Below are 17,069 nucleotides of genomic sequence, written 5' to 3' on the forward strand. Positions count from 1 at the left end.
AATCTTAAATTAATATTAGACTTAACAAAAAGAAAATATAAAAGAGAGCAATCCCAGTTTCTCCCCCTCTAAATCCTAGATGGTCCGGTCTGTATTGGAGGCCCCAGGGGCCTCATGTACGAACGTTGCGTAAGTACAAAAACGTTACGTAAGTACTCATTTACGTAAAAGTTCAGATGTATCAAGAGTGAAAGGTCCGTAACTTACGTACATTCCTACGGCAACTATTTTGCTGGCGTAAGTAGGATTCTACAGATGTCGATCCTTTGGCGACACTTAGAGGTGATGCCGGGAAACTGTCATCAATGTGAAAACTATTACTCCGACCGATCGGGACTGTGCCGGTCGACCCTGAACAGAGCCATGCCAGCCGCGTGGGACGGAGTTATCCGCATGTCAGCCAGGTATATCAGATACCCACAATGCATCTGAACAGGTCAACAAAAAGAGCAATCTGCAGCCAGAGACGGTTTTCTGAATGTAATCAGAGCTATCGACTGCACACACATTGATATAAAAGCGCCATCGCATGAATTTGTAAATGTCAACAGGAAGATCATACGTGATGCGCAAATGCAAGTAAACATTGTGGCAGCGTGCCAAAGAGCACATTTTACGCATCTCCACTCCAGTCAGTAGCGTCTCCAATTCTCTTTCTGTGAAGTTCTTCTTCTTTCCCGTCTTACTCATTCTTATATTTTCGTTTTCTGATAGCGCAGAGAGGGGAATCTCAGGTGCAGGGTCAATTTAAATATGATTTCCATATTTAAAATGGGCGTGGACAGAGAGTTGCATATTTAAAAAGGGCGTGGACCGGGATTTGCATATTTAAAAGGGGCGTGGACAGGGAGGGGTCCGGTACGCTCGATCGGGATGTACAAAGGAAATGTGCTTATAAATGCTTGTAGATTTGAGCTTACGTCCCGATTTAAGTGGAAATCTACGCAACTCAGGAGGCCGTCTATGTGGCGTTCAAGTGCGCTTCTTGAACACCACCTCGACCGGAACACCTCCAAAAGAGGAAATGGTTAAAAAAACACCAATACCAATAAAATAAACCCTGGAGAAAATATATTAACCAAGTCAATGTATTAAACAGCTCCATATTTAGTTAACAAATATTAACTAAATAAAAACATACCAAATAAAAGTAAATATGCAAAAAAGAAAGGGCTGACCTGACAAGTGAGGGAGTGAGTACAGCTCCCTCACTACAACTAAAAAAACAAACAAAAAAAAAAAAAACATGAAGAACAGCACTAGGTGTTGACCTGGCCTCCAAATTCACTAGATCCCAAACTGATCAAGTATCTCTAGGATGATCCACAGAGGCCCCTCCCCTCAACATATAGGACCCAAAGGCCCCCCACTAACAACATTCTGTTGCCAGACACTACAGGACACCCTCAGAAGGCCCATGTCCATTCTCTGATAAGTCGCCACAAGGGAGACCTACACAATATTAGGAAGGTGGTCATAATGGAATGCCTGATCAGTGTATGGCTCAAAAACTCTGAAAGTGATGCAACCCCTTGTAGAAGGAAGATGATGTGGACAAAACTCACCACTGAGGTTTATAGATGTGACAAAATGTTAAAGGAGGTTTAATGTTGAGTTGCTGGTTGATACAACACATCCCTACATAAGACAAGAAAGCTCCTCACCATGCACGGAAGGTTCCACCCCAAAAGCAGCACCCTGAGACTGTACACTAAGCAGACAGAGGAGGCCACGGACTAGTGAGCATCAAGGCCACTATCTAGGATGAAACATCAAAAATCCAAGAGTACATCAGAAAAATGGCCACTAAGGATGAACTACTAAGTGAATGTCTCAGGCAACAGAAACCCGATAAGAGTGCAGAGAAAGAGGAGCAGACAACCTGGAGGGACAAGCCCCTACATGGCATGTTCCACCGCCAAATTGAAGAAGTGGCTGATATCGAGAAGACCTACCAATGGCTGGAAAAGCCTGGACTCAGAGACAGCACAGAGGCACTGATCATGGCAGCACAAGAACAGGCCCTAGGTACAAGAGCCATAGAGGCCAAGATCTACAAGAGTAGATCAGATCCAAGGTGCAGACTATGCAAAGATGCCCCTGAGACAGTCCAGCACATAATAGCAGGGTGTAAGATGCAAGCCAGGTCAGCGTACATGGAGAGACACAACCAAGTAGCTGGAATAGTGTACAGGAACATCTGTACTCAGTATGGAATAGAAGTACCCAGATCCCAATGGGCCGTACCACAGAAGGTGGCTGAGAACAACAGGGCCAAGGTGCTGTGGGACTTCAGCTTCCAGACTGACAAACAGGTCCTGGCTAACCAACCGGACATAGTGGTGGTAGACAAAGAGCAGAAGAAGGCGGTGGTGATAGATGTGGCGATATACCAGCTGACGCCCAACATCAGAAAGAAGGAACACGAAAAGGTTGAAAAGTACCAAGGGTTGAAAGAACAGCTGGAACAGATGTGGATGGTCAAGGCGAGCGTGGTCCCCGTGGTAGTAGGAGCACTCGGGGCAGTGACCCCCAAACTGGGGGAGTGGCTCCAACAGATCCCAGAAACAACATCAGAAGCCTCAGTCCAGAAGAGCGCAGTCCTAGGAACAGCTAAGATACTGCGCAGAACCCTCAAACTCCCAGGCCTCTGGTAGAGGACCCAAGCTTGAGGATGACACAGATACCACCCCAAAAGGGTGAGAGGGACGTTTATTTTAACTGAAAGCTGACCTCAGGTTTCAACAATATGAGCAGAAAGACAGTACAGACCAGAGAGAGGCGTGAAAGCAGAAGTGGTGACACCTTGATTTCGAAACCAGTTTCGGCCTGAGAATCAACTTCATGAATGAACATGTAGAGGCTTTTGTCATGTCTGATGTAAATAGAGTGTGTGTAAATATATGAAATATTTCTTGTGCTTTTGGATGTTGTAAAATCATGTTTACAGTGCCATGACTCCTCCAGTGTCCCTGTTTCCTTTTGATTGTGGTTTACAGGTGCTGAATGGAGGGTTGTACGCCTCATGATCTACATCTGGACCTGACGTGCTCTGTCCCATTAAAGAAATGTCTCCTTTATTCTGTAGCCTGACTCACGTTCTGAGGGAAGTTTCTTGTCTCTTGTCTCTGTTTCTTGTCTCAAGCTTGTTGGACTCTTGTTAGGTGGGTCTGATCTAGAGTCTGGGGCCCCACCAATCTGTAAGTGATCCCTTGCATCACTGGGTACAATCAGTGGTTCATCATAATTTCTGCCTTTCTTCAGGTACTGCTATATTTATTATGCATGATTTTGCATGTTTAACTCAAAGACAACAGGGATACATTCGTTTTATAAAGAAACAAACTAAAAGCAGTGCTATAAGAGAAAAAAGGTAACTCAGGTAACTTTAAGATTTCCACTATAAGCGATTGAGCTCTATGTACATTTGATTAGTGGAGAACTGTTTATTCTTGTTTCCTGATCTTCTCCATGAGGTGGACACTGATGACGACAGACACCATGATGATCAGACCAACAGAGAACACGACTGTCTTCACCAGACAGATGGAGACACCATCAGAGAGACCTGCAAACATGATAAAAGTGTCAGAGCAAAACCACAACAGGTTCAGCTACATTAACCTTTATGTTATTATTAGCAAAATGTTTTGTCTGTCAGTCTTACCAGCATGTAGGGAACAGAAATCCTGAATCTTTGTCGTATTTTTCGTGGAGCTAATTTGGTTGCTATGGTTACAGATGATTGTGTCATTCAACAGGTGGACACGGAGGGAAGCTCCAGAGTTGGTGACCTTTGATTGCTCTCCTCCCTCCTGAGAGCAGGTTTTGGTGTCACATCTGAAAGTGCTGCTGATGTCTGAGTCCTCTGTGCTGCAGGTCACAGTGAGGTTACAGGAGTCTGAGCTGATGGACACAGAGTCTGGATTCAGATCAACTGGAGACACTGGACCTGATGGAGGAAAGTAGGTGGAGGAGGTTTAGAAACATGACAGCAGATGTTCTCTGTCAGTGTCTGAAATGCCAAGAAACCTACCTTGAACTGTGACCATGTATTCAGCTATTGTTTGTTCATGGTCCCCTGTCACATGTGCTGTATAAACTCCACTGTCTGCATCTTGTAGATTCTTCAATTTCACTGAATAATTTTCCACAGAGAACTCAACCCTTCCAGTGTAACCTTCATAGACTCTTGTTCTTCCACCAGGTGAATATCCTACTAAAACTTTGCTTATATTAAACTTCCAGACAACAAAATTAAATTCCTTTGGAGCATTATCCATGACTTCCAGAAGTACATCATCTCCTCTCTTCACAAACACAGGAGTCACAGCACTGGACCCTGTAAAACAGTAGATACATGATAATGAAAAATAAAATTCTAAATCATACAGTAGGGGTAAGCCTTTAGATTTTTTTTTTTAAAGTTGAATAATATGTGTTGAAAGTCGAGTCGAGGTCAACTAGTCGATGATGTTACACATAAAAATATAGTAGAAAGTAACGCTTTGCAACAATTAAATCTATATTCTTGACCTGAATACTGTAGCGTCTCACACAAAGGAAGCTACGGAGGATTTTCTGCAAGTTTACTGAAACTTGAACAGACCACGTCAACACCATAAACACCGTCAGTCTGACACTTCTAACTGGGCAAAAAATAAATAAATAAATAAATAATAAATAAATTTCAAAAAGAAACACGCTCTATAGCCACAACAACGTCAAGTAATAGAAGACAACAGAACTGAACATAAATACATGAGCTTAAAAATATTGCGTGCTGCAGGTATGTATAGCCTATATAAATTAGGACTGTTAATAGCGTTTATTTCACAGCATGTTGTAAGGCAGAATAATGTAGCTGGGATGGAAAAAAAAAAATGCAGAATATGTCCGAAGTTTCTTTTCCGTGTATAGCAGCTAAAGGTCTAATGTATTTAGACAATGAAATTCACCATCAAATTGTTGTTTTGCAGCCTCTTTCTCTCTGTTCCCACAGGAAGTTTGGTGAACTTGTTAAACAGTACATCTGTTGTATTTCAGGACTGACTTACACATTTTGCATGTCACTATCGAAAGTGAAGTATTTCCACAAAATGCTGCTAGTTTTGTGCAATGACACCCTGGGGTCCTCACCTATCTTCTTGAGGGGTCCGTGTTGTTATTGTCACGTGATCAGCGACTTCTCGACTTCCTACTTCAAGCTCCACGGTACAGCAGTAGAGTCGACAAGTAAGTACAACCCATAATATAGCATAGTTTTTAATGTCAATACTTTATCCTACATGTTTGCTCTCCATCCTTCATATTTAACCATGTGACACCTTTTCAGATGTGGCTGGTTGAGGAAATCAAGCTCATGCACCACCTAAAGACACTTGCACTGCCACTGCAAGGACAGCAGAGGGGCTGCAAGGGGACGGAACATTTTGTCTTGTTCCTGCTGACAACTATTCAATGTGTTCAAAGCTTTACTTGAAAATCAAAGAGGCAAACCTCTTTCTACAGTATATTAATAACTCTTGTCACATTTTGCCCCATGACAGAGAACTCTTTACATTTCTTTACACCTCTGTACAGTCTCTTCTGAAAAAAGGAGACTTCCTTCCACTTTGTCATTATTCTCTCTCCCCTCTTGTTCCATCTTTGATTCTTTGCTCCATCTGTCCATGTCTCAAAATGACCTCAAGCTGCCTGAGATATTTCTTCATGGTTGTACATGTGTTCAGAAGAATTCACTTTGTTATAATCAATCATAAAACCAGAACAGGTTCAGCTACATTAACCTTTATGTTTTTATTAGCAAAATGTTTTGTCTGTCAGTCTTACCAGCACGTAGGGAACAGAAATCCTGAATCTTTGCCATTTTCTTCACCCACCTAACCTGGTTGCTGTGGTTACAGATGATTGTTTCATTCAACAGGTGGACACGGAGGGAAGCTCCAGAGTTGGTGACCTTTGATTGCTCTCCTCCCTCCTGAGAGCAGGTTTTGGTGTCACATCTGAAAGTGCTGCTGATGTCTGAGTCCTCTGTGCTGCAGGTCACAGTTAGGTTACAGGAGTCTGAGCTGATGGACACAGAGTCTGGATTCAGATCAACTGGAGACACTGGATCTGATGGAGGAAAGTAGGTGGAGGAGGTTTAGAAACATGACAGCAGATGTTCTCTGTCAGTGTCTGAAATGTTAAGAAACCTACCTTGAACTGTGACCATGTATTCAGCTATTGTTTGGTCTTCATCCACTGTCATTCGTGCTGTATAAACTCCACTGTCTGCATCTTGTAGATTCTTCAATTTCACTGAGTAATTTTCCACAAAGAACTCAACCCTTCCAGTGTAACTTTTAGAGACTGTTGGTTTTCTACCAGGTGAATATGCTACTAAAACTTTGCTTGCATTAAATTTCCAGGCAAGAAGTATAAATTCCTTTGGAGCATTATTCATGACTTCCAGAAGTACATCATCTCCTCTCTTCACAAACACAGGAGTCACAGCACTGGACCCTGTAAAACAGTAGATACATGATAATGAAAAATAAAATTCTAACTCAATATACAGCATAGTTTTTGATGCCAATACTTTATCTTACATGTTTGCTCTTCATCCTTCATATTTAACCATGTGACACCTTTTCAGATGTGGCTGGTTGAGGAAATCAAGCTCATGCACCACCTAAAGACACTTGCACTGCCACTGCAAGGACAGCAGAGGGGCTGCAAGGGGACGTAACGTTTTGTCTTGTTCCTGCTGACAACTATTCAATGTGTTCAAAGCTTTACTTGAAAATCAAAGAGGCAAACCTCTTTCTGCAGTATATTAATAACTCTTGTCACATTTTGTCCCATGAATATGATTTGTCTCACATTTTATATACAGACATTGAGTACTTAAGATTTTTAGTTGTTGCATTTTATTTTCTCAGATCAGGAACAGGAAGCTGAGTTATCGTTTGCAGAGAGAAGTCAGAAGTGTCTATTTAAATACATTTATTTAAAATAAAAACTCACAGTGATGCTTCCTTTATAACGTTACATATTAGTTTAGGTCTTAATTTGTTCATAGTTTATTTCAATATAAAGAAGCCATTCTTATAAACCCCTCCCTCTTTTTTTATCTGTGCTCTCTTGGTCCATCTGTTCATGATTATACATATAAAGAAAGATAAACTACTGTCATCTTCTCTTCTCTGATAGAACAACACATTCTTTCAGGTTACATGTGTGTTTTACTAATCATTAGATGTAGGAGCCATGAAGGTGTTTATTATTATTAGTATCATATATCATTGATTATTATGAGATGTTAAGTAATATGATTTAACAGTTTATTTGGGTTACTTGGGTTTTTATATTTTGTTACTTTTTTGTTGTTTATTTTCATATCACAGTAATTGGGGGCGGTAACATTTAGTTAATTTAAGACAGGTGCACGGGCGGAAGTAGAGAGAGAGAGAGAGGGTGAGTTACTGGGAGGCCGTATTTCTCGTTGACCGCTGTTTAAGTTTGTTTTCCCTGAGTTTGCTTTGAGTGCTCTGGATCCTTTTTCTTTTCTTCACTTTGAGCACGTTATGATTAAGTTGTACAATCCCACTTCTTCAATAAACCCGTCAAACGCATTCTTGGATCTCAGCGGATACTTTGTTTGTACAGCGCGTCAGACGATCAGCTAACACCCATACCTTAGCCTCTCAGCGACTGCTTTGCTTTTGGATAATAGTCGCTACATTTTGTCAACGAGAAACGGCATTGGGAAAGCAACTGCGGACATTTCAAGGATCAAATGGGAGAAAGGATCTTCGGAGATAAAGGAAGGAAGACTGCACTGACTTTCATTATGCCATAGCCTCGGACGACGCACTCAAAAGCCAGGTAGGCTTGCTGGTGTTTATGCGCATTAAGCTGTACTCAGATTGGAAGGAATGCGGCACGCATAAGCTGTTGTTTGTCCATTGGGGACATTATTGGATTGAACACCGTTTGAGTTGGTCATCGATCGCTGGCATTGATTGTGTGGATTCGGTGCTGTAATATCTCCATGCTACGTTGAATCTCCGCTTTGTCTCTTCGAAATTGCCGCTGCTCTACTAATGTGCGTGACGTTTATGGATCTGTGGATGTGTTTGGATGCACTGTAGCCTACCTCCATGCTCCGTTAAATCTCCGCTTTGTCTCTTTGAAATTGCCGCTGCTCTGCTATGTGCGTAACGCTCTTTGTACTTGTTGAAGTTTCTGGATGCACATGTATTGAGAAGTAACTGGAAAAAAGAAAGAAAATGAGTCAAAAGAGTGTTGTTTCAAATTCTGAAATGGAAAGTGGGAAAAGGCAATCTAAGCCCACAGCAAAGGCTTTGGCAAACAAAATCGAAGAGCTTCAAAATGAAAGAAGAAAGAGTGTGAATAAAATGAAAGGGTTCATACCACAAATTAAAACATTCATGAAAAATAAGGAAAATGTTTCACAAGTACAATCTCTTCTGGAGAGTTTAATTGATCAGTGTGGAAATGCCACCAAGTCACATGACATGCTGATTCCTTTACTCCCTGAGGAGCAACAGAAGATCCATAATGAATGGTTTTCTAGCATTAGGACCTATAGCAACACATTTCAAAGGTGTGTTGAGCAGTGGTTGATTGAGCCAGATGAATTGTTTCAAACTGATTCTGGTGAAATGAATGAACAGGTGCTTCCTCCAATATCCGATGAAACTCAACAACAGGCTGCCTCCATCATTGATGCAGAGGATCTGCAAGACAATGTAAAACCAAATGACAGTGTTTCAAATGTGGGAAGCAGGGTGTCCAAATCACGAAACTCTGCCACAGGAAGAGAGTCTGTTGCTTCCAGTATTTCTTCTGCACGTCTCAAAGCAGAGGCTGACTTGGCAGCTTTAAGGACAAGACAAAAAATATTAAAAGATATACATGAACTGGAAGAGGAGGAGGAACGGCTGCGTAAAAGGAAGGAGCAACTTAAATTGGATGAGGAAATTGCAGCAAACATGGCAAAACTGGATGTGCTCAAGTCTCGAAGCATCTTGAGTGAGAGAACCTCTGTATCAAAGCGCTCAGATGGAATGAACTCCTATCTGGCAAAAGGACAAAAATTGACCCTCAGTGCTAAAGCAAAGTCATTTGTACCACAAAGGTCACAACATGGAAACAACCATGCTTACCTGGATGCAGGAACAAGACCTAAGGAAAGAAATTCATCTCAGTTGATTCATTCACATAGATCCAACTTGTATGCAGTGAATCACAGTACTCTAGAAGGGATGCAAATGCAAGATGGAAATGCCTTAAATATTGGTCCAAATGAAGATCAAAGCAATATGTTTGGCATTATGAGCAAACAAAATGAGATAACATCACTGTTGGTGCAACAGCAGTGCCTTTCATCTTTGCCTAAGAGGGAGATACCAATCTTTGACGGTGATCCACTAAAATATCATGCGTTTGTGAAGGCCTTCGAGAACGGTGTGGAGAAGAACACTGCAAATCACAGTGACAGACTGTATTTCCTGGAGCAGCACACAAGGGGCCACCCTAAGGAATTGATCAGAAGTTGCCAGCATATGGAGTCTGAGAGAGGATATGCTAAAGCAAAAGTGTTGTTAAAGGAGCAGTTTGGAAATGAGCAGAGGATTTCATACGCATACATGGAAAAAGCTCTTTCATGGCCGTCAATCAAGAATGAAGATGCAAAAGCTCTTCGTGATTATAGCCTTTTTCTCAGAAGTTGCTGTAATGTTATGGAAGAGGTGCAATATATGCATGAACTGGATATACCTGCTAACATGCTAACCATCATAAAAAAGTTGCCCTACAAATTCCGAGACAAGTGGCGTTCCGCAGCCTGTGAACTACAGGATAGGCGCAGCCAGAGGGCTACATTCATTGACCTCACAACTTTCATAGAGAAGCAAGTACGGGTTCTAACTGACCCAGTGTTTGGAAACATACAGGACGCTCCATCACTGATGACTAATAGAGGAGCGAACAAGCCTAATCCACAAACTCGTTCTGGAATTAAGGGAACCAGCTTTGCCACCACTGTAGCTCCTGTGATCCACAAAACTCAGCCTGGAACTAAAGGAAAGGAGCATATGGAGTCTGCAAGGAGGACATGCATCTGTTGTGGAGAAGGACATGCTTTGGATTTGTGTCCACAGTTGGGGAAGAAGGCACAGAAAGAGAAGATAAGCTTCTTAAGAGAGAAGGGAGTCTGTTTTGGCTGTTTATGCATTGGACACATGAGCAAAGTTTGCAGAAAACGGATTTCCTGTGCAAAATGTGGTCTGAAACATCCAACTGTTCTTCACATTCCACAAAAAGAAAAGGACAAGGATCCGGACCAAGCTGAGAGGAAATCAGAGGTGTCCGTCAACAGCGCCCTGATGTCAAGTGGGCTTACAGGGGCTGGTGATCGCGACTGCAAACTTCCAATAGTTCCAGTGCAAGTTAAGTCCAAGAAGGGCAATACGATTGTCACCACCTATGCTTTCTTGGACCCAGGGAGTACGGCTGTGTTCTGTACAGAGGCTCTAAGGGAAAAACTTAATATTCCAGGAAAGAAGGTCCATATTCTCCTACGGACGATGGGCCAAGAGAAAGTGGTGAGCAGCCATGTGGTGCCAGGACTGGAAGTGGCTGGCTTGACTGGGGAGCATTTCTGTGAGCTGCCCAAGGCTTACACGCAAACACATATGCCTGTTCACAAGAGAAACATTCCAAAACAGGGTGATATTCAGAAATGGCCTTATTTGAAGCATGTTCACTTGCCTGAGATTGATGCAGGGATTGAGCTGTTAATTGGGACAAATGTCTCTAAAGCCTTGGAACCCTTGCAAGTGATTCGCAGTGTAGCAGATGGACCCTATGCAATCAGAACAATGCTGGGCTGGACGGTGAATGGGCCGCTGAGTGAAGACAGTGGCGGTGAGCAGCCAGAGTTAACCGTGAACAGAGTTTCAGTTGTAACTTTGGACGAACTTTGGCAGCAGCAGTTTAAGACAGACTTCCCTGAATGCAGCGTGGAGGAACAGCCTGGCATGTCAAGAGAGGAACAAAAGTTCATGGAGCTGGTTACAAGTTCAGCAAAACAGGTCAATGGTCATTATCAGATCAACCTGCCATTGAGGGATAAGGACGTTAGAATGCCAAATAATAGGAAAATCATTGAGCAGCGTGCCTTACATCTGAAGAAGAGGCTTCAGAAGGATTCCTCATTTCATGCTGACTATAAGGCCTTCATGGAAGATCTTGTTGTCAAAGGCTATGCTGAAAGGGTACCTGAAGAGGATTTGGAACGTAATGATGGCAGGGTTTGGTACATCCCGCATCAAGGCGTTTACCATCCTACGAAGAGGAAAATCAGGGTTGTTTTTGACTGTGGAGCAAGTTTCCAAGGAACATCACTTAATGCTCAACTCTTACAGGGCCCAGACCTCACAAGTTCACTGATTGGTGTGATGAGCAGGTTCAGGAAGGAACCAGTGGTCATCATGGCGGACGTGGAGGCGATGTTTCACCAGGTGAAGGTACCACCAGAGGATGCTGACTTCTTGAGATTCCTTTGGTGGCCTGCTGGAGACTTAAGTCAAGATCATGTGGACTTCAGGATGCTGGTGCATCTCTTTGGGGCAACATCCTCTCCCAGTTGTGCCAATTTTGCCCTCAGGAAATGCGCAGAGGACAATAAAGAACAATTCAGCGAGGAAGCAATGGATAAAGTCTTGCATAGCTTTTACGTGGATGACTGCCTGGTATCTGTGGCTTCAGAGGAGAAAGCTGTGTCTCTTTATCATGAGCTCATTGCAATCTGTGCTAAAGGTGGGTTTCGACTCACGAAGTGGATAAGCAACAGGCGTGATGTCTTAAATGCAATACCTGAAGAGCACAGAGCCAAAGACATGAAAATGTTGAATATGGACCAAGATTTGCCACCCATGGAGAGAGTGCTTGGTGTGGAGTGGTGCATTCAGTCTGATACTTTTAAGTTCAAGATTGTTGTTAAGGATAGACCACTCACTAGGAGAGGAATTCTCTCTATGGTTAGCTCCATCTATGACCCTCTTGGGATTGTGAGTCCTGTTGTCTTGTCTGCCAAGAAGATCTTAAGGGATCTGTGCAGGAGAGCGCTTGGCTGGGACGATGTCATACCCCAGACCGTGGCTCAGGAGTGGACAAGTTGGCTGGATGAACTCTGTCATTTGGAGAAATGTAACATCATGAGGAGTCTGAAACCGTCAGACTTTGGGGAAGTGACTACAGCGCAATTACATCATTTCTGTGATGCAAGCGAGGATGGCTATGGAGCAGTGACTTACCTGTTGTCACGAAATGCACAATCACAGGTGCACAGTGCTTTTGTCATGGGAAAGGCAAGGGTGGCACCATTGAAACCTGCTACCATCCCCAGAATGGAGCTCATCGCTGCCACCATGGCCAGTCGCATCGACATCTTGTGGAGAAAAGAGCTGCACATGCAACTTCAAGACTCTGTGTTTTGGACTGACAGCACTTCGGTGCTCAAATACATCAGGAATGAGACATCCAGGTTCAGAGTCTTTGTTGCCAACAGAGTCACAGAAATTCGCAAGGTTTCACAACCCTCTCAGTGGAGGTATGTTGGAACAGCAAGTAATCCAGCCGATGTCGCCTCCAGGGGTGTGAAAGGTGATGCATTTCTCAAGCATGCAACGTGGGTGTCAGGGCCTCGTTTTCTCCTTCAACCAGAGGATGAGTGGCCTGTCAACCCCGAGGATATTCATCGACTAACAGAAGATGACCCTGAGGTCAAGAAGGAAACCACAGTGAATGCTGTAGAGGCCAGTGAGGAGGCTGATGCAGTATCTCGCATGATCCACCACTTCAGCTCTTGGATTCGTCTGAGAAAGTCTGTAGCCTGGATCTTGAGATTCAAAACTTGGCTCTCATCTCTCTGTCAGAAGAGGAGACAGTTGAATATGACTCTTGCACAATCAGGATTGGATGAAGAACAACAGCGACGTTCATTGGAGAGGGATATGGAAACATTCAAGAGAAAGAGACTTTCAAGTTGCCTGTCTTTGGAGGAGTTGGAGAAATCGGAGTTGGAGATCATCAAGTTCAGCCAAAGGAGAAGGTTTCCAGAAGAATTCGCCATGCTGGAAAAAGGCATAAGTGTCAAGGCTCACAGTCACATCCACACACTCTGCCCACTATTGGAAGATGGGGTTCTGAGGGTTGGTGGCCGGCTCAGCAGGTCATCTATGCCAGCGGAAGCTAAGCATCCCATGATACTGGCAAAAGATTCGCATATCTCGACCCTTTTGCTGAGACACGTCCATCAAGAAGTGGGACATAGTGGGCGAAACCACATGTTGTCCAAGCTGCGTGAGAAATACTGGATCTTAGGAGCTAGTACAGCCATAAGGAGTGTTCTGTCAAAGTGTGTGAGCTGTCGACGTTTGAATGCTCAGCCAGTGTCTCAGCTAATGGCAGACTTACCATCTGAAAGGGTGACTCCAGATGAACCTCCATTTACTCGGGTAGGAGTAGACTACTTTGGACCTTTCGAGGTGAGGAGCAGAAGAAGTGTCGTGAAGAGGTATGGAGTAATTTTTACCTGCATGGCCATAAGAGCAATCCACATTGAAGTGGCACCTTCTCTCGACACCGATGCCTTCATAAATGCTCTCAGACGCTTTATAGCAAGACGTGGTCAAGTACGGGAATTGCGCTCAGATAATGGGACGAATTTCAGGGGAGCAGAACAAGAACTGAAAACATCAATTGAGCAGTGGAATCAGATGCAGATTAATGATGTCCTCCTTCAGAAAGGGATAAAATGGACTTTTAATCCCCCAGCTGGCAGCCATCATGGTGGTTCTTGGGAGAGGTTGATTCGATCAGTCCGCAAAGTCCTCAACTCCACCTTGAATGTGCAAAGTTTGGATGAAGAAGGACTTCACACCGTTCTCTGTGAAGTGGAAGCCATTATCAATAGCCGACCGATAACGAAAGCTTCCATGGATCCTCACGACCTGGAAGCATTGACACCTAATCACCTGCTGCTTTTGAAGTCATTACCATCTTTCCCACCAGGAGTTTTCCAGGAAGCTGACATGTACGCACGCAGGCGATGGAAGCAGGTCCAGTATATGTCAGACCTTTTCTGGAAGAGATGGGTTAAGGAGTACTTACCTCAATTGCAGGAGCGGCAGAGATGGTCAGGAGCGAAGCGAAACCTTGTTCCCGGAGATCTGGTGCTTATAGTGGACAGCACAGCGCCTCGTAATTCCTGGGTCGTAGGACGAGTTCTGCAAACCTTTCCGGACCGAAGGGGCTTTGTGCGTCAGGTGCGCATCAAGACCAAGAGTAGTTGCCTGAACCGGCCTATAACCAAGGTATGTCTGCTGCAGGAAGCCGATCCTGGAGGTGGGGCGGCTGCTACAGATGACAAGGCCTAGACCTCTGACTAGACATCTGACTTAACTTTGACGCTTGACTAATAGTGACTGTGGTGAACACAGATCACAGGGCTATGTGCTGGTAACCTCTGGCCCTACCGACTGACTTTTTTCAGGATCATGAAGACGGAAGAAGAAGAAGAATGTAATGTGATTATGTATTCTGTTTAGTTTAATTATTTCATGATTCCTATTGTGGGTAATTATTAGATAATAGCTTAATAATTAGGGGCTGGTGTGTAGGAGCCATGAAGGTGTTTATTATTATTAGTATCATATATCATTGATTATTATGAGATGTTAAGTAATATGATTTAACAGTTTATTTGGGTTACTTGGGTTTTTATATTTTGTTACTTTTTTGTTGTTTATTTTCATATCACAGTAATTGGGGGCGGTAACATTTAGTTAATTTAAGACAGGTGCACGGGCGGAAGTAGAGAGAGAGAGAGAGGGTGAGTTACTGGGAGGCCGTATTTCTCGTTGACCGCTGTTTAAGTTTGTTTTCCCTGAGTTTGCTTTGAGTGCTCTGGATCCTTTTTCTTTTCTTCACTTTGAGCACGTTATGATTAAGTTGTACAATCCCACTTCTTCAATAAACCCGTCAAACGCATTCTTGGATCTCAGCGGATACTTTGTTTGTACAGCGCGTCAGACGATCAGCTAACACCCATACCTTAGCCTCTCAGCGACTGCTTTGCTTTTGGATAATAGTCGCTACATTAGATAAAAACTCAATCAACTTGTGCCCCTACTGCTACTTTTATTAATCCAAATAAAGAAGCTGGTATCATTGCGGTTCCTGTTATCAACATTTAATTAGTCAGTGTTCTTGTCCTACCTGTTGCTTCAAGGCAGAGTATCAGTCCAAGTATCACAGAGAGAGACATGGTAGAGCTTCTTGCTTTGTCGACTATAAAATGCAACAATGGAAATAGCTTTGAATCAACCACCACACCACAGACTACAGCCCCCTCTCTCACCGCTCTATTTTTACAGGTGAAACCAAAGTTTCACATCATCATCATGCAAAAGTGAAAGTGAACATGTGAGACTTGTTTTAAATTCAGCACCCACTTTCATGTGAATCGTATTATTGGAACTTTCTATTCATTCATTTTTTTTTCATTCACCAGTGTTCAGAGAGATTATACTCAGAGGTGTCTGGTCTAACTCTGGTCAGCTGTTCTCCATCTCTGGATGGGTCAGCTCTGAGCTTGTCAAGCCTGCTTTATGAAAATGGACCCCGTGAATCATTTTGCTAGTTTGTATTCTCTATAATTTCTGCCTTTGTTCAGGTACTGCTATATTTATTATGCATGATTTTGTGTGTTTAACTCAAAGACAACAGGGATGCATTCATCCACAGGTAACTTTAAGATTTCCACTAGAAGAGATTGAGCTCTATGTACATTTGATTATTGGAGAACTGTTTATTCTTGTTTCCTGATCTTCTCCATGAGGTGGACACTGATGACGACAGACACCATGATGATCAGACTAACAGAGAACACGACTGTCTTCACCAGACAGATGGAGACACCATCAGAGAGACCTGCAAACATGATAAAAGTGTCAGAGCAAAACCAGAACAGGTTCAGCTACATTAACCTTTATGTTATTATTAGCTAAATGTTTTGTCTGTCAGTCTTACCAGCATGTAGGGAACAGAAATCCTGAATCTTTGTCTTATTCTTCGTCCAGCTGACTTGGTTGCTGTGGTTACAGATGATTGTCTCATTCAACAGGTGGACACGGAGGGAAGCTCCAGAGTTGGTGACCTTTGATTTCTCTCCTCCCTCCTGAGAGCAGGTTTTGGTGTCACATCTGAAAGTGCTGCTGATGTCTGAGTCCTCTGTGCTGCAGGTCACAGTGAGCTTACAGGAGTCTGAGCTGATGGACACAGAGTCTGGATTCAGATCAACTGGAGACACTGGACCTGATGGAGGAAAGTAGGTGGAGGAGGTTTAGAAACATGACAGCAGATGTTCTCTGTCAGTGTCTGAAATGTTAAGAAACCTACCTTGAACTGTGACGTTGTATTCAGCTATTGTTTGGTCTTTAGCCCCTGTCATTTGTGCTGTATAAACTCCACTGTCTGCATCTTGTAGATTCTTCAGTTTCACTGAGTAATTTTTCACAAATAACTCAACCCTTCCAGTGTAACCTTCAGAGACTGTTGGTTTTCCTCCAGGTGAATATACTACTAAAACACTGCTTTTACCAGATGTCCAGTAAATAAATCGAAATCTCTCTGTAACATTATCCATGACTTCCAGAAGTACATCATCTCCTCTCTTCACAAACACAGGAGTCACAGCACTGGACCCTGTAAAACAGTAGATACATAATAATGAAAAATAAAATTCTAACTCAATATACAGCATAGTTTTTAATGTCAATACTTTATCTTACATGTTTGCTCTCCATCCTTCATATTTAACCATATGACACAAACCTCTTTCTACAGTATATTAATAACTCTTGTCACATTTTGTCCCATGAATATGATTTGTCTCACATTTTATATACAGACACTGAGACATTGACTTGTAAGACTGAGTACTGAAGATTTTTATTTGGTGAATTTTATTTTCTCAGAACAGGAACAGGAAG

The 17,069-nt window shown here is 42.9% G+C and overlaps 3 protein-coding genes across 3 annotated transcripts; all 3 read right to left on the bottom strand.

Annotated features, from left to right (window-relative positions):
- Positions 1-3,423: 3,423 nt before the first annotated feature.
- LOC311488892 (SLAM family member 5-like) lies at positions 3,424-5,674 on the bottom strand (the record flags this gene model as incomplete). The annotated part of the gene is made up of 3 exons (XM_084545754.1): positions 3,424-3,952; positions 4,037-4,381; positions 5,605-5,674. 3 exons carry the CDS (start codon positions 5,672-5,674, stop codon positions 3,627-3,629), a joined length of 741 nt encoding a protein of 246 aa, XP_084401880.1. The 3' UTR covers positions 3,424-3,626.
- Positions 5,457-6,615, bottom strand: LOC311488893 (SLAM family member 6-like; the record flags this gene model as incomplete). The annotated part of the gene is made up of 3 exons (XM_084545755.1): positions 5,457-6,117; positions 6,202-6,507; positions 6,594-6,615. The coding sequence occupies 3 exons, from the start codon at positions 6,613-6,615 to the stop codon at positions 5,792-5,794; spliced, it is 654 nt and encodes a 217-aa protein (XP_084401881.1). The 3' UTR covers positions 5,457-5,791.
- Positions 6,616-16,079: 9,464 nt separating this feature from the next.
- On the bottom strand, positions 16,080-16,840 carry LOC311488894 (SLAM family member 6-like; the record flags this gene model as incomplete). The annotated part of the gene is made up of 2 exons (XM_084545756.1): positions 16,080-16,392; positions 16,477-16,840. The coding sequence occupies 2 exons, from the start codon at positions 16,838-16,840 to the stop codon at positions 16,082-16,084; spliced, it is 675 nt and encodes a 224-aa protein (XP_084401882.1). The 3' UTR covers positions 16,080-16,081.
- Positions 16,841-17,069: the final 229 nt, after the last annotated feature.

Source organism: Chelon labrosus (assembly GCF_963514085.1).
Source record: "Chelon labrosus genome assembly, chromosome: 6".
NCBI classification, from domain to species: Eukaryota; Metazoa; Chordata; class Actinopteri; order Mugiliformes; family Mugilidae; genus Chelon; species Chelon labrosus.